The 22483-nt window shown below is 45.6% G+C and overlaps 1 protein-coding gene across 1 annotated transcript in view; it reads left to right on the top strand.

Annotated features, from left to right (window-relative positions):
• The window catches only part of LOC147425327 (uncharacterized protein At5g02240-like), a 52478-nt gene that overhangs the window by 6753 nt on the left and 23242 nt on the right, over positions 1-22483 (top strand). The window contains exons 2-4 of the mRNA XM_086499589.1: positions 7502-7586; positions 7701-7906; positions 8104-8211. Of these exons, the coding sequence (XP_086355715.1) occupies positions 7502-7586; positions 7701-7906; positions 8104-8211 (399 nt within the window). The remainder of the gene's footprint in view (positions 1-7501; positions 7587-7700; positions 7907-8103; positions 8212-22483) is intronic.

Raw genomic sequence — 22483 nt, 5'->3', positions numbered from 1 at the left:
GGCCACAAGGAGAAACCATGTTGGATGCAGGTGCTGGCGCTTGTTGAAGAGTAGGACCAAGACTTTGTTGTATTTGTCGCAATCCCTTGAGGTAGTAACAGTCCTTGTCCTCATGTCCAGATTTTTCACAAAAATGGCAGTAAACCCGAAGGGGGCATTCCCGTGGAGGGTACCCTGGAGAGCGGCATGAGCTACACCAAACCGTAGCCTTAGTCTCTTGCTGACCCTTGAGCTCTTCTAGCTTGCGCTTGATCTGTTCCAATGCCTCGTGATGTGGAGGCTTCTCCTGTCTAAGAGAGAAGGACCTCTCCTCTTGAAGAGCTCGCTGTAACTTTAGGGCTTCCAGTTCCCTGCGTAAAGAAGTTAATGGATCAACAGGACTTTCCGAAAACCCAGAGGGGGTCTCTATGTGAGGGGAGTTGTTGAACAGCTGTCTAGCCCCCTCTATCCTAGTAGCAGCTGCGATGAACCCCTTCAGAGTGGTGTCGGGTCGGAGACTCTCTCGCAGTTTTTGCTGAGAAGTTTTGGGAAGCGCCTTCTCCACCCACTTCTTAACCATGAATTCACCGGGTTGCCGGGGAAGCTTGGCAACCAGAGACTTGGTTTTAGTCATAAGCTCTGCAAAAGTCTCCTCTGGTTGGAGCACCATGTTGGCCAACTCATCCAACACCTTCTCCTGGTAGTCACCTGGCCTGAAAGTTGCACAAAACTATTGTCTTAAGGCTGCCCAAGTTGCAAAATGGTTCTCTGCAAACTGGCTGTACCATTTGTCTGCTAAGCCATCCAAGGTGGATAGAAAGAGTACCAAATAAGCATCTTCCCTATTAAGACCTCAACCCCTACAGAGAGATACAAACCTACTTGCATGGTCGTCAGCATCTTCTGAAGAGAATCCTTTGAAGGTAGGGAACTTGATGTTTACCTTGGCCAAAACACTTGCCAAAGCCTTCATGGCCCCTTGCTGAGCCTGTTGCTCAATAGCCTGCTGTAGCAGAATAGGAGAGAGCTTTACTGGAGAAGGTGATCTGGAAGATGTGGAACCTGATAAAGGAATGGGTGATGTATGTGGAGGTATGGGTGATGAGGCTGATGGACTTCTACTAGGTACCAAAGGTCGTCTTCTGTTGTAGTACTTCAGAGGGCTCAATAGTGCGCTTTGACGCTCGATTGACCGCCTTGTATATGTCATGCAGTGACCACCAACCCAACCAAGCTTTGGGCAAGAAGACCTTGAACTGGCTGAAGACTCGTCTAGACTCTACTAGACCAGGCAAGTGACTAGACCAGGCTGGACCAGGGACGAGGAGGACTAGACCAGGGTCGAGGAGGACTAGACCAGGGACGAGGGGGCTCGTTGGACCAGGGCGAGAGATGACTAGGGCGAGGGAGGACTAGACCAGGGTCGAGGAGGACTAGACCAGGGATGAGGGCTCGTTGGACCAAGGCGAGAGATGACTAGGGCGAGGGAGGACTAGACCAGTTGGACCAGGCGAGAGGAGAACAGTGCAAGGCAAGGTAGGCGAAGCTAGATAAACCCAACTAGCTTCAAGATTTGTACCTTACAGAGTCAGATTTCAGTTGAGGTCCCACCGTGATCGCCAAAATGAGAGCACTTGTAGCACAGATATTGTGTCGTGCTCTCTTAAGTGGGTGCTCCTCAGTGCAATGTGCGAGACAATCTCACTCAAACCAGATTGAAAATAGGAAACAATAGACAACAATTGATCTCACAGAGACACAACAGCGACAGTAGACCACAACAAATGACTCGACTATCTCAAATAACTGAAACAGACTCTGGCGTGGCAGCACACTCAGCTCCAGCCCAGGACTCTCAGGTACAATGGGGTGTCGAGGCTCAGATGTGCAGGGATGGTGAATAAGTGCTCTGTGTATAGACTCTTTGCTCTCGACGACGATGCTTGACCCGATGTAAAAGAAGATGATGATCCTAACCCCCCCGCTACTACTCACATGTACAATCATAAAGAGCCACCAACGGCTCATAAATGTCCAGTCAGCTAAGTCTATCTCCAAACTGAGTGGTGGTGGTGACCTGGCCACGATGTCCACTAGACCACCGTTGGTACCCTGCCACGTGTCACTCCCCAGCCCAGAGGGTCCATCCAGTGTGAACCAGACCAACTGTAACCAACTGTCCAACTGTCTGTCCTGTGAAGTGACAGTGTAGCCCTGCTACACTCATGTATATATGTGTACATAGTGCTGCAAGTCTTGGGAGTGACCATGTAAAAATTCATCTACAAAGGTCTGGTTTTTTTGGGCTTGTGTACCAGTGTTTTGGGGTTGTTTGATCTCCCGAGACATGGTTTCCAATAAAATATTTTCAGCCATGCTTTATAGCTCGTGAATCGGACTTGTACATCACTTGTAGGGCTAGTTGCCCTTTGAATCGGACGAGATTTCTCGCATGAAATCTTTCCGAATTCACCCGTACCTGTGGGGGATTGATGCCACTAGCTAATCCAATTGCTGTGCAAGAGGCAAGAATGTGCAAGAGGCTCTTGCCTGGGCAATCGCGCATGAACCCACACAAATGTACATACAGATGAAAAGCCCTCGAGCGGAGCATCACGTTTCTGTATTCAAAGGGGGCGAGAGATGCATGAGAGCGGAATCATCGCGCTACATAAGACAAGGGAGAAGGAAAGCTTTCCATTAAAGCTGTGAAACTTGCACCCACTACTCACCCACGCTTTGTAGTCACTTATTGAGCAAAAATCATCCCCCTCTCTTGAAATGGGTGTCCCCTCTTTATGCAGACTGGGACAGTGCATGTGGAGCCGCCATATGTCCAGTTTGCCTCTTTTGAGTTGCAGTAATCTTGGATCTCTTTGGGAAGTCCACAGCAAAATCGCTCGATTTGCTGCTTAAAACTGATCTTTTTGAAAGAAGAGGCAGGTAGAAAAGCATCCCAAAACCTCTCGCAATATAAATCCAAAGCGTCTCCCTTGGTCATCCGAAGATTCCAAGCTGTAATCACATCATGTTCATACTCCTGAGTGAGCCAAGAGGAAATAAAAAGTCGCTTGAATTTTAGCCACTTTGTCGGTGCTTGTTTTTGTAAGAGAAGAGTGGACCACCATGTCCGTGCATTTCCTTTCAAATAAGATGCTGCCCTCCTAATCTTGCTTTGAGTAGCGCCCTCCAGAAAAAGCTATGTCAAATTGTTGAATAAAAGCGAGGGCCCTGTGAGCATCTCTAAAACCTGAAAAGGTATCAAATTTGACTGCTTGTCCATCCTTCTTGAATTCTTTGTTTTTTTCGTTCTTATCTTCGAGAAAGTCGTATCGATTGGCTCTATAAAAGTGCTTCCTCTTTGAATAAAACATCTGGTCCTCAGAGTCCGAACTCTCAGAAGAGGATGGATCCTTCTCATAAATGTGAGAAAATTTCCGAGATCTTCGGTGGGATCTACTTTTCTTGGCCTTGTTCTTGTTCTTTCCATGTCTCTGGTTCTTTCGTCGTTTCTTGTCCTTTCTGTCCTCATCACTGGAATCAGAAGAGGAAGAACCGTCTGAGCTATCAAAAGAAGATGAGGACGAACTGAACAAACCCTCGAAGCGTACATGCTTCTTTTGTTTTCGTGCATTTGCAAAGAAGACTGATGACCCAAGTAACCAGGGTACTTTGCTCCCTTGTTGCGTCTCCTCGAATGCTTCGTGGCTCCTAGAAGTTGGTTGACTCGTCTTTCGACAACGTCGTCAAGTTCATCTTCGGTGAACATCCGTGGAACAGGAGGTTTCTTTAGAGCTGATTTCAATGGTGAATCGATGGCCATCCACCATCAGGAGTGCATCTCATCAATCGGGTGCAGGGTCAAAATTTCGTGTACTGGGGATCCTTCGAAAATTGGAGCATCTGTTTTGCACAAGCATCAACTCGCTATGGACGCTGCATCTCCATTCGTTTGTACCTCCGTAGGTTGAGGTGGCCCATACTCTTTGTCTGCTGTTCCATAAGAATTTTCCGTGCTTTCACCCGATCCAGAATTGTCGGGTGGGCTCGTCTAATTCTTGTGGGAGTCATCACCTGAATCCATGTGTGTCGTGGTAAAAGGGATCGGATTTTCCGGTGGAAGGAAAGTCGACTGAGCTCTGACACCATTGTAAGAGACTTGGACACCCCAAGTCGGGAATTTGGCACGACACACGAGAGAATCAATAGAAACACTTCACAAACTTAATCACAGCTTAAGAGAATTTGACACAGCCTGGCGTAGTTTTGTGCCCAGAGGTATTGGCCCCAAAGTCTGGCGCCCCTTTCGGTATTTATTTTTATATTAATGCTTGAGCAAGTTACGGAGTTGGAGGGTCCTGCTCGGCTACTCGTCAGCAAGTCTGAGACAAGAGACCCTCTCCATACATATTTAAAGGCCCCTTGGGCTCTCAAAAGCAGTACATGAAAAGCTTCAAACTCCAAAAGCTTTAAGTCCCAAAAGCTGGCGCTAAATCCTGCCAGCACAATTCACGGAATTCCGTACGGCTGCCACGTCATTAGTCAGTGTGAAATGCGGAGCGTTCGTACAACTGCCACGTCAGCATATTCTCTCTCTCTCTCTCTCTCTCTCTCTCTCTCTCTCTCTCTCTTACTCTAGTGTCCCCAGGGCCTCATCGGCGGATGGGACCCCATAAGTTGTTCCAACTTATAGCTTTAACTTCTTGTCAGATTCCGAGTGGACATGCCACGCCCGGGGGATTCACTTTATATATAAAATGGGACGCCACCTGCGAGCATACAACTTTGATAAAATTCCTATATATGACTCATATTAGGAAATATGATCCCCCTTTCTATGCTTATACGACAATCAATGCAGAAAACTATCATACCCCTATCTTACATATAAAATTTAGGTCTCACATGATCTAATCGAGTAAAACTAGTCAAAAAGCATGTAGCATAGTGATTGACAACGTACTAAGGAACCACTTCTATTGATAACTAGATGTACCCTCAATGTGTCTTAGTTTGACTTTCAAACTATGTGCCCGTCTAGCTACTCGTCCAATTCTGACCCATCTAAATTACTCAAAAAACATGGTCAAAAAGTTGTGATAGGTTCTCCATGTAAATTTTCATCTATACAAACTCTTTATAGCTTTCATCTCTCAACAAATGAACTACAATAAAAAAACAAACAATTGATACAAAGCAATGCTAGTTCTTGCATGTATCTTTATAGCTATTGACTCACAAGTTTGAGGGCAGACTCTTTTGGGAAGGCATGATTTTGAAACACAAAAACTTCCTCTCATTTTTAACTTATTTCACTTCTTCCCCTCCCACCCCCACAACTAATACATATGATACCCCCTCCCTTATTTATAAGCTTGGGAGATAAATTATTGGGGGCCTGCCCCTAACTTATACGCTCATCTAACTTGTAAAAAAAACCCCTCCCCTGCACTTACGTGGTGCAGTAAGTTTTCCATGGTGAATCCCCCGGGATGCCACGTCATTTTTTTGTGACAGCTGCCACATCATCAGATTTTACGTAAGGCAATTTTATGAGTGAAGTTCTTGCTGTATTATAATGTCTTTAGGTCACTTGGGCCCCATCCGGATGGGGTCCTGTAAGTTGGTGGGAACTCTTCTTTAAAAATAGGCCACTCTGCAAGACTTTGCAAAAGTTGGTAAAAATTCTTCTGTTGCTTCTGCTTCTTCTCTTAGGGTTTAGGCCCCTTTGCCAGGATCTGTAGGTTGGCTCCGTTCTTCAATGGCTTGACACGTTAGCAGTTTTTGACAGTTCCCTTGGGACGTTCTCGAAAGTGTGCAAAGAAATCCTTATTCATCCTATCTGCTTTGGATATCCATGTCGAGACGAAGCATGATAGTCAAATCGGAATTCTCAATTTAAATGTGACTAAGTGTCTCTCTGGTGTCAATCTCGCGCTCTCCCAGGAACTCATCTCCTGGAAACTCCTAGAGTTGCCGGCGTATGCAACTCAATCGGTCGTGTAACTCTCGCTCCCTGTGGAACAAGCCTCGTCGCCTCTCTGCAGCTGTTCGTCTGCAAGCCTCGGAAGAGGCGGTGATGCATGTAACCAGATGGGATGCGGGATTGGCAGAACCAGTGCGTTTCCAAACATCGTGAAGTGAGATAATGAAGCATCATGTGACACCAAGTTGGGTATGCGCAATCCTCGTCTAGGCTGGTTTCTCGGGCTTTTTCTACTTGATATACGCAGACACATAGAGACATTACTTCAGGGTGCAGCTCCAGTCAGAGAATTGACACAGAGGCAGGTCTTTAATTTCTTTAAGAGGGGGTCATCCTCACCAGACCTAGAGGAGTCTCCAGACTTGTAGATAGAGCTACACAAGTTAGCAGATCCAGACGATCACAACTTTGTGGTAGATCACATTGATGTCATATGTTTTGTTGTCGGATCCAGGTCATTATTGAGAGGCATAGAGTCTCTCTCTCTCTCTCTCTCTCTCTCTCTCTCTCTCACAGGCCCTGTTGAACTTTTCACAAGTTCTCTACACAATGCTGTTTTAAGGGACGCGCTCTAACACACACAGCGCTGTCTAATTTACACACACATTGTGTGGCTGATAGCTTTAGTGTGGTTTTCTCTCTCCGATTTCTTCAAGTTCAATTGATGGAAAACGATTATCAGCTATCCCATTGTATCCATCTAGAAGAATCCTTTTTACTGCTATTTCAGGATTAAAGCAGCTCCTCATCGCCCACACCTCAAGAAGCATACATTTATCTTAGGTCTCTCTCTCTATCTCCTGGACACAGAGACCATACATGAGTTCACCATACTGATGAGGCTTCCCTTGGACGAAATCTGAAGCTCTGGTACCAGTTGTTGCGGATGTGATGGGTGCTCAGAGAGAGCGAGATAGAGATGAGAGTACACACAGGTGGTTGGAGCAGCCTGCAAATGGTGCATCCCTCCCTTATTATATATCTTAGACAAGAAGAATGATTATACATCAGCATAAGCTGTACGCTAAGGAGAGCAAGTGTATCTTTTCATCCCCAAAGATCGAATACTTGGGTTTTATAGTATCAACTGATGGAATTTCAGTGGATCCAGCCAAGGTTAAAGATATTGTGGATTGGCCACGACCCTGAAATGTTATATCTTAGACAAGAAGAATGACAAACAAGTTAGTGATGACAGTAAATCTAAGCACTGCTATTGTAGAGTTTTCACATATAGTAGTAGTACTCCTATTCCTTGCCATTTTATTGTATTGTCGATGCTAGATTATAAACAGCGTCTTATTCTATGTTCCCTTTATGCACTTGAAATTGATGCCAGATGGACAAAATGGTGAACTTCAAACATGTTCTTTTATGTTCAGAACTTTAAAGCCAGCTGGGGGTGGCAATTTCAACACTTGATTATTAATTGTGTGCTTTTGGCATTTCCACACTTCTGCACGTTCATGAAAGCCTGTTATACTACATGCAGATCTTGCAAAAAGAATATTCTGGTTTTTGAATTATCTTTTCCAGGCTACAAAAAAACTTTTAGAGAAGAATGAGCATTTTGAGGTTATTGGGCTTGTGCGAAACCAAGAAAAGGCAGTTCAAGCTATTGGTAACAAATTGAATTTCTGTTGTAATTGGCCAAGGCAAAACTCTATTATAGACCTTGTTCATGCTTTTGTGTTGACAAGAAGGGGTCTTTATCAGTGTGCTTTGTTTCTTGCAGGTGAAGAAGCTGGAAAAGTAAAGTTTATCAAAGGGGACATAACTAAAGTGGAAACTCTGGGTCCAGCTTGTAATGGGGTGGATGTGGTCATCTGCACAGTTGGGGCAACAGTAGGCTGGAGGTTACCAAGCTCTAACGCCAATACACCAAAGAATTGTGACTACTTGGGAGTGAAGAATCTAAGTGAAGCTGCAGCCCATGCCAAAGTAAGTTTGGTATTAAATACAGGTGTAGTATTCTCATGTTCGAGTCTTAAATTTGACCACTAGGGAATTTTGGCTCAGCTGTAGGTTTAGATCAAAAGAGGGAAAAATTTTCAATTTTTTTCTCCTGAATTTTGCTACTAAGGCTTAAAGGGACGGGTATGCTTTTCAGACTATAATCAGCTACTCTCTCTGCACAGGTTCCCAAATTTGTACTTGTGTCATCCATGGCAGTCACTCGCCCTTGGTATCCTGTTGCCCTTCTTCTAAACACAGCGTTTGGGAATGTTTTGCAGTGGAAGCTCAAGGTAACCTTTTGCACACCTCATTCATGGGTAACTTTAGTCTTAGTACCAAGGTTTCTTTTAGGTGGGTTTTTCACCACAATCACACCCACTTAAATTTCTATACAAATTGGTTGTAAATTCTATTATGCATAGTTATCACGCTGGTGCATTCATGAATTTAGTTTTTAGAAAAATTTGAATCTATTGGCATTGTCTAAGGCTCATGTAGTTAAGTATCAAGCAACCACATTTCACTTGCCTCTCTCCTTATTTTTTCTGGGCGAGAAAAGGGGCTGTATTCTGTGACCTCTGGAGATGCTCAATGGCCTATCACCCAGAGGAATACAAAAGCGAGGTAACACCCACCTCGGACAGTCTTCTTGTAGAAGTAGATGAGGATTGTCAGTGGGATGCGCACGATAATTTCACTTGGCTACCTAGATGGTAGACTTGCAGATAATTGGGTTTCCATGTTGGCATTGATGTGTGACTCTGAAGGAATGTGTGTTTCTTTGGTGCTGCTTGTTGGGAGTTCTCCCTGTTGGATCTTTCCTTGCTGCGCGTCACATCAGCTCTCCTTGTTGTGTCAGATGTTCAGCTTGTGAAGAGACTGTTAGGCACCTGCTTTGGGATTGTCGCTTCACCAGGGCCTTCCTTGCCCGCATATCATCATGTATGCGCCTTCGATTTCCCTAGGCGACTTTCCGCAAATGGTTTTGGGCTTTTGGCGTCCTCTCGACTTCCCAATTTGCGGCCTTCTTCACTTGGGTCAGATTCTGGTCCTTATGGTCTTTGTATTCCATCAGCAAGAGGCGGATCTCTTTCCTTTTTTCAAGATATCACTTAGGCAATTCTTACATTTTTCCCTTGATGTTGGGGACATATCCCCCGATATCCTACATCTATCCTACGTTGGCTTCTAGCCGCCTTTACATTTCGGAACACTTTTGTGTTCTTTCCTTTTGGATCTATCTTTCTGATGGGTTTTCCTCATTTTGAGGTTTCCCATTTGTAAATAAATCAAATCAGATTTCCAAAAAAAAAAAGTTAGTTGAGCAGCCGTTTTCGTCTGAACTATAGTCTATCAGGAAGAGCCTTTGCCATTGGTCATCCTTGCATTTATCTTTGGCTGGCAAAGCCCTTGTGGCGAATCGAGTTCTTTTTGCGATGGTTTGGTTCACCACATCCTGCACGTCTCTTCACTCATGCATCATGGCGCGTTTGAGGCACCTTGTACACAACTTTTTGGTGGGGTGGCCTAGATGGCTCTACCGACCCTCGACCAGGAGTCCATTGGGACACAAAAATTTTGCATAGAGAGGAGGGAGGATTGGGGATTATATTGATCCAGAGATGTAGAGCAAGGCAAGCTCATAGTACGCGGATTGTTTCCAGGGGTAGAGCCTTGGAAACAATTTTTGCACCGAACTTTGTCACATTCTCCTGGTTTTGGATCTCTAGATACTGCCGGTGTTGGCTCCCGATCATCAGATTCATCTTGACAGATGCACCCTTGGATACATCCCGTTTGCCACCATTTATGTGCTTCTTGCTGTAGATTTGGAAGGAATTACGTCTTGTTTTAATTCGCCACCCGCCTTCTTGTGTCGAGGAGGTAGCGAGGCAGCCACTTGTATGGAATACATATGTGATAGATTCAGAAGTCCATCAACTAATCTCATTGAATGGGCTAGATGGGATGACAGGCCAGCAGGCTCTTTACACTGTTGGTCAGATGTTTCCTTGGTTGGGGGACGTGCGATTGGAGATACGTACAAGATCCACAAAGGGTTGCTTCCCGTATGAGATATTGATGAGTCTATTCCACCCGACTGGCTCACCCTCATTGGGGGATAGAGTCTTTTTGGGTGTACATCGATCCTCACTTGGGAGACTTGCTGAGATTGGCCATCATGGACGTCACATCAGGCTGGAGTTTCAGGGTGAGACTCCACCTGATCAGCAATTGACTGCCCATTGGCAGCTTGTTAGAGTGGTAGGATCTTTCCAGAGGAGGTCATGTGTTGACCCTGTTTTCACTACTGAGGAGGCACCACTTTGGAGACCGTGGATTTTGCAGGGAAAGCCACTTGTTTAGTTGGACTAGGATCCTAGTAAGAATGGCCTTCGTTGAGCGATGATGGATCCCCTCTTGCCTTTTTTGAGTACACTGTCTCCCTTGGGAGGCGGCTGGCTTTGATCCCCATGGATTGGTCTGAAATGTCAATGATCTGGTGAGCAATGAATGGTAACTATCCTCAGCATGGTACGTCAGTTGCCAAATGCTAAAAGTCTTGTGCTTCATTTGCAGCTCCTTAGGCAAACCACAACAAGAGTGCTCCATCTGCTCCTCAAGTACGACCAAAAACAAGCCATTGGAAGAAACGTGTCTCAAAGCCTTTGGTTGTAGGTGATAAGAGTGTCGTCTTCGGTCCTCTTTAGGTGGTTCCAAGCCATAAGTGTCACGACTGTGACTATGTTACAATATTACATCTACTCCTAGTTGCAGATACGCAAAGTGCCATGCCAAGGAGAACCCCTACGCTTGGATGTTCACGACCTTTCGCTCAAGAGACGTGCCTCTTCGCCAAAAGCCACACTCCTTCGACAACTGGTGTCACACCCCTTTGCTCTATGGTTGCGACTCTTCCTGCAATGGTTGCAGCTCTTTGCCGAAATGATGTGTCTTTACGTCTAAAGTCACGTCTCTTCACCATGAGACGTGTCTTTTCATTTGTGTCTCTTCGTCTCCTATATAAGGAACCTATTGTACTCAGTTTTAAAGCAATCATTTAATCAATCAAACATAGAGTCTTCTGAGTCTTGTCTCTGAGTTTAGTTCAAGTTTCTTAAGTCTTATTAACGAGTTTAAGTACTTACTTATAGGATTAGCACCACTAATCCTCACAGTGGTATCAAAGCAAATTTTTTTTCCCGGGATCCGAAGGTTGTGAGCCTCTCACTCTCGCCGCTACGCGCCAACCCCTTCCCGGAGTTGCATGGAAGTAGAAGAAAGGTGGTTCCTTGCTCAATTTATGACTTCCTTACAGTGAGCCTTATTTTTCATACACGGTTATCCACAGGTGGTCGGAGATTTGGAGCAGTCAGTGAAGCGATGGATGCTGCCAGTCATCTCTTGGCGCCATGTTGCCACAACTACCCCCTGGTGCCCACGCTGCCTTCCTCCCGGCTATGTACCCGCTGGTGATGCACCTTGCTGAGGTGCCGTGTGCTGTCCAAGACTCTGCGTGCTGTCCTTTTGGCCTTGGCGATCCCTTTTTCAGCCAGCGATGAGCCACGAAGCAGCCAGCCAGCGTGTCAATTTAGCCTAGGCAACGCTTCGCGTATGGAAACCAGCTAAACGATTAAAATTGCCCACGGCAGCCAGCATGCGATCAATTTTTGCCCAATTTTTTTAGTGTTGATGTGGCATTAGATTATTGAGGTGGTACCCTTGGTCTGTGTGAATAAGTTTAAAAAACAATCTCTACAACACTGCCAGCGATGGGAAATTCTCTACGCTATGCAACAGGAGCGCCACGCCACAGGAACACTGCCCCTCCTCACCATCACTGCCTCTAGGTGCTCCTCTTCATGCTCACAGCCGCATGTATGCCGACGGCGACGAGTCCCGCGTGTCAGTGCCATACCTGAGCTACATTGACGTACTCCCAGAAGAGATTCTTCCGGAAACCAACCTGCACTTGGTTCTTCAAGTGCCTCTCCCGGAACCAGAACCAAAGCCTCTCTTGGAACCAGAACCAGAGCCTCTCCCGGAATCGGAACCTCTCTCAGAACAAGTACATGGACTTGTTCCCGCATTGGCACCTGCAGCGGAGAGCCCTCTTTCAGAACCGGTTTCACAACACCCATTACTCGCTCCAGAGGCCAACCCCATACAGCAGGAATACAGGTTGTATGTGACACATCGTCACGCCACAGTTCCACTTGTTCCCTCGAAGCAATCGGCATGGCCGAATCACAAGATGGCAACGACTCTATTCCACCTGAGGACCCGATCGCAGTTCTCCAAGAGCAGATGGCAACACTTTTGACAAGTCTTGCATCAATTCAAATTTGCTTGGATCAGATGCAGACACTAAACACTTCTCGGAGTCGTCCTACAACTTCTCGGACGACTAATGCTGTTTCTTTGCCATCTTCTTCTGACGCTTTAGTGGTCAACCAGGAAGAACCACTCAAACCAAAGGCTTTGGAACTCAAATTTTCTCACCCAAAGCATGGTTTCTCAGAGACAACTAGACACAAAGTATGTTCGTACGAGCAACAAAAGTCTCCGCATGAATATTCTTGGAAATGTTACAGTTCTAAGCAACCAAATTCTTATTGGAATAATCAGCAACAAACGCAGCAACATGAAGCTTCCAAAGGATCATCAGCGATATCAAGATGGGCTTACTTAGTGGCACATATATCCGACCCTAGTCAAGTACTCGGTCATGAATGCCGCGGTGTTGGTCAAGTTCCCCCTCGCAAGCCGTGCCCTACATTTAAGTCTTTCTTATCTAATGGTGGTAAAGTCGAAGATTTAGTGATCCTTTCCTTGTGCAAGAGGATCCTTCAGAGGTCGAAGAGGCGACAGCTCCCTCGACCTCCCCCTTCTCAATTGGAAGCCTTAATACCCACTGAAACAACTGAGGTTTGAGAAGATTCCAGTTCTTGCGTGACAACCAACAAGCACATAAGCCCTTCTTTCGCTGCGATCCAGGCAGAAAAACTCACCTTGTCACCGCCCTTACAAAATAAAGTCTTTATCTCTAAATAGATACCAGATGCTATGGTGAATGACAATTCTTCAAACTTGAAGACTCTAGTCCTTACCTTCAACGATGCAAAGGATAAATCAGATTCCATTGCACGACTTCAGTCGCTGCAATGGAATCTTTGGACACAACTTTTTCCACAAGTAAACCTTTACAAATAGATATGCCTCCAACACTACTCTGTTTCAGTCTACAACATCATTTCAGGAGGATTTTATTGTTCCAGACAAACCAATGGAATACCTTACAGATTTCCAACTAGTGGTCACAAGTCAATTTACTAATAATTTCACTCGAAGTAGATAAAGATTCAATCTTTTATTGGACAAAGCTCGAAGTTACAAATGACTTTGACAGGCACTAATCAAGTTGCAGATATGATCAGTTTTCAGTTTGACAAAATAGTTATGGTCAATAACAGTGCCACATGGGACTTGATAGTTAGAGCTTTGGATGCAGAAGCACTACAACAATACATTTCCTTCTCCCAGAGTTTCTACGACTACCCTAGGTTTTATTTAAAGAGAGAGGGAATGTCACGATTGTGACTATGTTACAGTATTACATCTACTCCTAGTTGTAGATATGCAAAGTGCCATGCCAAGGAGAACCCTATGCTTGGATGGTCACGACCCTTCTCTCAAGAGACGTGCCTCTTCACCAAAAGCCACACTCCTTCGATGACTGGTCACACCCCTTCGCTCTACGGTTGCGACTCTTCTTCCAATGGTTGCAGCTCTTCGCCGAAAGGATCTGTCTTTACGTCTAAAGTCGCGTCTCTTCACCATGAAACGTGTCTTTTCATTTGTGTCTCTTCGTTTCCTATATAAGGAGCCTATTGTACTAAGTTTTAAAGCAATCATTCAATCAATCAAACAGAGAGTCTTCTGAGTCTTGTCTCTGAGTTCAATTCAAGTTTCTTAAGTCTTAATCATGAGTTTAAGTACTTAATTATAGGATTAGCACCACTAATCCTCGCAGTAAGATTCTCTGCTTCAAACTTTGGTGACAACCATAAAGAGGCAAATAACCTCTTGATTCCCACCCAAGCACAAGGTGCTTGTCCATGAAAAAGTAAGGTCGTGTGAGAAGATGCAATGAAGAAAAGTACTAGCCTCCGATCCGGTGGACACCTCGAAAAGATCCTCGTAACACATGTGAACACTTGCAATGCCACATGAATGAACAAGGCAACTGTGGAGAAGATATATCATTGAGGTAGAAAGAGATGACACCAGAGAGAAAGAGAGAGAGAGAGAGAGAGAGAGAGAGAGAGAGAGAGAGAGAGAGAGAGAGAGCGGAATGGCTCTTCGCGCTGGTAATAAACTGCCCAGATAATTGACCAAGGGTGGTCCGGAATAGATCTGACATGCCCCAATAGATCGACCCAAGGTGTCACAAACCGATGACGTGGCGTGGCCATTTTGGGCAGCAGAAACACACACTCTCTCTCTCTCTCTCTCTCTCTCTCTCTCTCTCTCTCTCTCTCTCTCTCTCTCTCTGGCAAGCAGTCCCGGAAAAACGACTGCAATGTTGACGTGGCAGTAGCGTAAGGATCTCCGAAAACCGCGGCGTGATTTGCAGCGGGATTTTCGGAAGTAGGCTGGCGTTGCAGTGCGTATGGCAGCTGTACGGGAGTGCAGTTTTTTTGCAAGAGAATTTCTGTGCAAGCTTTTTGGGAGAGCTTTTGGGCCTTGCTTTATTTTAAGCCTATTTTAAAAGAGCTTTTGATTTTGGCAGCTTTTGGGGCTCTGCTTTTAGCATCCCTTGTAAACTTATTTATAAGTGGGCACGGCTCCCACTCTTCAAAGCATATGGACGCAGAGTCTGAGAGTGAGACCCCTCCCACTTCTTGTACTTTGAGCTGCAGATTAATACAAAAAGAAATAGCGAAAGGGGCGCCAGTCTTTGGGGCCAATATCTCTAGGCACGGAACCCCGCCGGGCCGTGTCGAATCAATTGTGAAGTGTGAAATGTTTTGAAGTGAATCTCTGTTGTGTGGCAGTAGAATCTTGACTTGGAGTGTCCGAGTTTGTTACAGTGGTATCAGAGCACAGAAAGATTCTTCTTCTATGGAGGATCCGATTCTTTTTGCAGTGCACACAGTTTTTGGGAAAGAATCTTCGTGCCTCGACCCCGGTGTGAGCGGGATGAAAACACACACAGCGCCTCTATAACGACCCGACACACACTCTTGGAATGATACACACACACACACTATGGGACACCACTCGGCTTACACAACACACTTGGCCGAGATAGGGAACACACCTCTGGAGTGAGAGGAGAGAGACTATCCACTTGCCCACTCCACACAGACACACACACACACACACACACCCAAAAAACTCAGCTCAAAAGAGGAGAATTTCTGATTTTAGATACAATTGAGCTTGGGCCAACACCAATGGGGCAAATAGCTCACACAATATGGGTAAAAGATACCAGATACAATCACAAATTGGAGCAGAAGCTTCGCTCATAGGAGAAACTTACACAGCAAAAACAGCACAAAAAGAGTGAGGAATTTGGCAAAATGGACAGCGCCATCGCGTCTGGAACGGCCCAAAACCCGAGTCTACAATGTCAAAGTGCTCAAATCCGACATCGGATGAGCAGTTTACGGCCAAAACAGGCTCCAAAAACCCCAAAAACACACCTGCGGTTGTTCCTCCTCTCTTCTCCACGTTTTTTCTGGTCTTCTCTCTGTTTTTTCAGTTCCCACACTTAGCTTTATTACTTGGGCACCCTTGGCCTTTTAGTTGACCTCAAACGGACCCCGAATAGGCCAAAAACTGACCTCGCAGTGCATAGTTGTCACCTTTTTGCATCATCCGCACACCTGGCACTTAGCTTTTTTCAATAATGCATCCCGCCACCACGTGAAGTGGCCCCAAAGTATGGTCCTCATGATGACCATTCTGCATAATTATCACAAGAAAACATCCACGTTGTGTCCGTACTCATCCGCATGCAAGTATTGACCCCATTCGCCCTCCTGACGCCACTAGATGCCATATGACGCACCTGCTTACTCATGTCGTCGGCCCGCGGATAGCTTCCTCGAGAAGTTTTACGTGCTACCAACTCCTCATTATTGTAGAGAAAACACACTGGTACTAGTAATGATGAAAATCGATGCACTATGTACATGGTGTCCTACCTGTACACATGTGGGCCCCACGTAACCACCTGGCTCTGGAAAATGGGCAATCCTTTATTTGATGCACCATGCATGTATATGTACATATGTGCAATCCCTTGCTCCAAAAAACTCCTGACACCGGTATTATGAGTCACTCCCGCCCTTCATACATCGTGCATCGGGCGCGCTCTCGTCTTCATCGCTCTGTCTTACAGGGCATAAAGCCATTAAGAATCCCAGATTACACATGGGTTATCGTGAAGAATCTGACAGAGATAACACCTCTCAGTGGGAAGGCAAAGAAAAGTTGAAGATCTGGCACTGGAACTGAAGAAAAGGATGAAGATTTGGACACTTTTTCTCGGACAAGTTTGCGAGAAAGGAGTACAAACGTCAATGGCAGATTGGCATATGTGTGAACACTACTCCAGGAACCTGGGATTGGCGAAACACCTGAAGATTACTCGATTGATAAGATTTACTCGAGATGGCGTGTGGCCATCGCTTCTCCTCTCAGGTAGGGTGGAAAGCCGAAAAGACAGACGAGTGCAGAAAAGTGGAACCTGTATTCGCAAAAAGACATGGAATATGACTTCCTCGAAGAAAAGAGCAAGAAAAGAAAAGAATTTAAAGGTGGACAATTGATTAAATTTGTATCCTTTTCTGGGGTCCGAGATGCTCGAACATGGTGGTCCACTCTTCTTCTGAGGAAGGAAGCTCCAGTTACATCGTTGAAAGTCAAAAGGCTCTTTGATTGACTCGGGAGTACGAACGAGAAATACGAACCGCTTGGAATCATCTTTGGATGCCCAAGAGGAGATTCTTTGGATGCTTATTGCGAGAGATTTTGGAGCTCTTTTCTACCAGCCTCTTCATTTAAGAAGGTCTCAATTAAAGAACAGATTGAGCGGTTTTGCTGCGGACTTTCTACAGAGATCCGAGACTACTGTTTGGAACAAAAGTCAAATTCTATTCAAGAATTGATGGGTCATGCGAAACGGGGGTTTGGCATACATTCGGGCAATCCGACTTACCCCACAGATGAGATCTTGACTCAGAGAACCCAACAGACTTCTAACAATGAAAGTAGAAAGAGAAAGAGTTCCGAGGACAAAGAAACGAAAATTACACGTCCCGACAGACACTTAGAGAAAGGGCTATCTATCTCAAAGAGGGGAAGTGTTTTGCTTGCGGGGAATTTGGACACATCTCCGCAAAGTGCCCTAGAAGGGCACAACAAGAACAGACTGAAGACATTCCAGAGAGTTCTAGAGCAGCAGAGGAATGCGGCAGAAAACACAGATGAAAATAGAATTGGTACCACATTGCGTGGGGCCCGAACCGAATCAGATGAACAAAAGTACAAACTTTGCCGCACTTAGGCGAAGTGAAAGATCAGGAAGCCCTCATTTTCTTTGATGGAGGAGCCAAGGCCAACTTCTTTTCACTTGAATTGGCGGCTCGATTTGGAATTACGCCCGACAGGATGAGGCCAGAGGTGGAGGTAGTTCTAGCGGCACCCAGACGGGATGATGCCATTACACCGATCATTGGCAAACTTCGCTTGCAATGTTAGGGGTGTTTAGGGCACGAGGAATTCTACGAAATGCCCTTGGGAGGTTGTGACGTCCTCCTCGAAATCCCTTGGTACCAAAAGAACAATGATGTGGTTGACTATCGGGCTGAGAAAGCGACTTTGAAAAATGAAGGGCACAGAGATTGTTACTTGATGAAATTCAGCTTCTTTTTTTGATTTTTTGGAGAGAACTGAATGATGATTGAGGGTCGAATATGTTTTGACCTTGATAAAGAACGCTAGGATTTTCTCCACACTCATGCCCATCGCTTTTCAGATGGCCTACCATGCTAGTTGCCACCAGCTCCTCTTGAGGATCATACCATTGATCTGATATCTGGAAGCACACCACCGAACTGGCCACCTTACCGTGTGAGCTGAGCCGAGAATGAAGAGATTATGAACCAATCGGAAAAGGGTCTTATCCAGCCGAGTACTTCACCTTACTGCTCTCCGGTGTTGTTGGTTTTGAAGAAAGACGGATCTTGGAGAATGTGCATTGACTATAGAGCTCTCAACAAAATCACCATCAAGAATAGATTTCCGATTCCTAGGATTGATGATATTCCAGACCGACTACAGGGATCCTCTTGTTTCAGCAGTATAGATTTGAAGAATGTCCATGAAGTTAGAAGCTTCTTGGGCTTATGTTCTTACTACCGGCGGTTCTTTAGAAAGTTTGTAGAGGTTGCTTCCCTTTTGCATATCTTGACACCAGTGTAACAGGGAACGGGGGGAACACAGCCCAAACGTTCCGAAACGGCGTTCCGGACGAGTCCCGTTCCCGAAACGGAGATGGGAATGGAACGCCGTTCCGGAATGGGGTGTAATCAGAACGGTGTTCTGGAATGGGGGGAACGAGGTGGAACATGAGGCGGAACGGCAAAATGCGGGGCGGAACGGGCAAAAGTAGGCATTTGGGGGATGAAAAGTGTGCTTTTGAGGACAGATTTGGGGTTGTTCGGGGAACATATTTGGTGCAGTTTGAGGACAGGTTAGGGGGCAGATTTGGGATTGTTTAGGAGTTTATTTGGGTCTAAGCTGAATGGAGGTAATTCAAGCCTTACTTGAAGTGGACCGTTCTGGCCCCGTTCCCGTTCCGCCCCTCCCCCTCCTCCCTGTTCCCGTCCCGTTCCGGACCCTCCGATTCCCGTTCCTCGTTCCCGTTCCGGGTAACTATGCTTGACACAGAAAGGAGTCCCTTTCTCGTGGGGACCCATAGAGGTGACTGCCTTTTAGACATTGAAAGAGAAATTGACTACAAGACTAGTTTTGACTTTGCCGGATTTGCAAAGTCATTTGAATTATATTTCATTTGAAGTATATTGTGATGCTTGTGGTTGTATCTGGGTGCAGCCTTAATGCAAGAAGGGCATGTTATTGCCTACGAGAGCCGATTGTTCTCAAGGCCGGAATTAACAACACAGATATATGAGAAAGAGCTTTTGGCGGTTATCCATGCTCTTACTCAGTGGCGACATTACCTAGTCGGAGCCGATTTTACGATCTTCACAGATCACCAGAGTTTACGCTACTTCTTGTCACAGAAGCAGCTATTGGAAAAGCAGATGCGGTGGGTGAACATCTTGTCACAGTTTCACTTCCAGATTGTCCATGTGCAGGGATAGAAGAACTTGGTGGCGGATGCTTTGTCCCGAAAGCCGTTGGTTCTGGCTTTTTCCGCGATACATCATAGGAGCTTCGAGGATATGGTCGATCAGTATGCCACAGATACAGATTTTGCAGATATTTTCACTCGGATACGGTATGGGGAGATAGTAGCGGGATATTCCATTCGGGATGGCTACTTGATGAAGAAAACGATGTTGTGCGTTACACAGCCGTTGAAGGAAAAGGTTGTAATCCACCATTTATATGTCACCGCGGCATTGCTACCACCTTGAAAGGTGTGGAGAGATACTTCTTTTGGCCGAGACTCAAAGGACGTGGACGATTGTGTACGCAGTTGCTTGGTATGCCAGAAGGTCAAGTTTGACAAGCATTAAGCACAGGGATTGTTACAGCCTTTACCCATACCCACCCGCCCCTGGGAAAGTATTGCAATGGATTTCATTTTTGATCTCCCGAGAACACAGAGTGGGCACGATGGTACCTGGACTGTTATTGACAGATTTAGCAAGCAAGCTCATTTCATTCCATTGAAGAAGACAGTCAAGCTAGATCACTTAGCGAGACTGTTTGTGGCCCAAATCTTCAAATTACATGGCATACCTAAGACAATTGTCTCTGATAGGGATCCCCGATTCACGAGCTTGTTTTGGAAGGCTATTTGGGAGAACATTGGCATGCGGTTGCAGTTTTTGTCATCTTTCCATCCGCAGATAGATGGGCAATCGGAAATTGCAATTTCAGTCATACTGGATTTATTGAAGTCTTACATCTCGGATCAGAAGACTCAATAAGAAAAGTATTTGCCCTTGGTGGAATTTTCCTACAATAACACGATTTACTCTTCGACGGGGAAGGCGCCATTTGAGATTATTAAAGGTGCTACGAAGGTTCCACGCTTCCTAAGCACGAAAGCTAAGATTTTTGAAGCCGACGAGTACACACGGGACTTGGACACGGATTTTTGAAGCACACGAGTACACACGGGACTTGGACATGGCTTTTGCCAAGGTCCACGAGGCTTTGCATAAATCTCAAGAAAGACACAAAAAGGCAGCAGATCGACATCGTCGCGATTTGAAATTAAAGGAGAACGATTGGGTGCTCTTACGTTTTGAGAAGGCACGCTTGAGAAAGAAAAAGGGAAAGGAGCGGCTTTTTCCAAAGCTTAGCATGAGATACTATGGACCTTTCCAGATTTTCAGAAAGATAAATGATGTCTCCTTTAGACTGAAGCTACCCGATACTTGGAGGATTCACAATGCTTTTCATGTGAGTCTCCTGAAGCCTTTTAAAGGCGATGTGCCCGATGATGGGGAGCCTGATGAGCAACCCAAAGTGGAAGGAAAACGAGGAGATACTCGTGCCAGAATAGATTTTGGCACATAAAGATAGAAAGGTAAAAGGTAAAATGATAAGGCGGTTCTTGGTTAAATTCAAGAACTATCCCGCATTGGATGCAAAGTGGATGGAGTAGGAGGATGTTGCTAAATTGGCTTTATCTGACATAAAAATAATTCTAAATGAATTATTGGATTTATAAGTGAGAGGGTTTTGATCACTGGAGACATCCGAGTACAGAGTATTCCTAGTGCGTCATTCAAAGTAATGACTGGAGCACTGAGGACAGGAATATCTGTAAGGCCACCAGGAATGGGTACTTCTGATGCGTCACAACGGATGGGTGACAGGGAGCATCAGTAAGAAGTATCTGACCATCCGGGAACGGACATCTCTGATGCGTCATAGGATGGGTGACATAGAGCATCGTGAAGGGGATTGTACCGTAAGTTCGGTAGGAAAGGATTAGGTGATGGGTATTCCTGATGCGTCACAAGGTGGGTGATGGGTGCATCGAAAAGGGGATATCCATAGTCGAGAGGAAATCCGAACTGGAAAAGAGGAATACGCATAAAGACGCAAGCACAAGAATAAAGATGGGTTCTGAGAAGCTTTTCTTAAAAAGCGGAATATTTTAACGAGTTTTCCGGGAAGAGCAGACGCTTTCCTGCGAGGAATCTATGTTTGCATTACATTCGTGCATGTGGTTGCATCCAGGGACGCTTGGGAAGTGTTGTGAAAGGCATTGTTTTTATTGAGTGTTTGGGCAGGTTCATACCAATTTTAAATATGCAGGTCTGGGTCCACTTAATAAGTGGGCAGCCACATAGAAAATAAAGCAACAAAACCAGCCAGCGAATTCTCTCTCCCTATTTCGGGTAGAACAGCGCAAAAAAAAAAAAAGGGGCCGCGATCTCTACGCGAGCAGCTATTCGTGCCGTGGCCAAGGAGCTATAAAAGCACCACATGCCCTCACTGGAAGGGGGTTACCAACGTCAGCAAGAGAAGACTCTGCCGCCAGATAACGCAAGAGATCGCGAGACTACGAAGCACGGAAGTCGCTTTTCCCGCGCAAGAGCGACAGGTATCTATTGTGGATTCGCCATACGAATTGTTGTCGCGTATTTTTGTGTGTGTTTGCAGGTACTTCATCGCGAAGGAGAAGCGAGAAGGCTTCGGCCTACGCTTGGGAATTCCAGGAACGGAATTCGGAAATTGTCTGCGGAGCCTCGACTCGGAGTACGGACGGAAAAAGGATTGAGAGCTTGTCTCTCGGATTTCCCTTACGGGAAGGAACGACCATCGAGTGAGAGAATTAGAACGGAGGGGTTTTCTCCGGTTCTTGTGCTTGTAAAAAGATTCTCCCTAATAAAGGATTCTCTCTAAGGGGGGGGGGGACCAGCCCATCTTCTGGTCCCCAGTACTGTGTCGATCTTCTCACTCTCTATCTCTCTCGCTATCTATTTCTCTCTATATCCTCTGGCTTCAGTAATAAGTGATAAATCCTATTTATCCGAATGTATTTTATATTGTTATGCGCTCCCATTTGTGACAGTGGTATCAGAGCATGGTCTCCTCTCTTTCTCTGTAAAGGACGACGACTCTGGGAAGATACGGGAAGAAGCCATGACAAGCCAAGAGAGAAGTAAGTAGGCGGAAACCTAAGTCCTGCAAGGAAAAGCTCGCAGAGTTGGAATTTTTTTTTTCTCTCTGCAAGAAGGCGACACAAGACTTGGGATTCTTTGAGAAGGTGACAAGAGCATGATGCTCAAGAACCTAGAGAATCCAAGGAGCGGAATGCTCAAAATCCTTCAGAAT

Source organism: Adiantum capillus-veneris, chromosome 25 (assembly GCF_014529385.1).
Source record: "Adiantum capillus-veneris isolate H3 chromosome 25, ASM1452938v2, whole genome shotgun sequence".
Taxonomy (NCBI): Eukaryota; Viridiplantae; Streptophyta; class Polypodiopsida; order Polypodiales; family Pteridaceae; genus Adiantum; species Adiantum capillus-veneris.
This window is presented reverse-complemented; position numbering and strand designations above follow the sequence as displayed.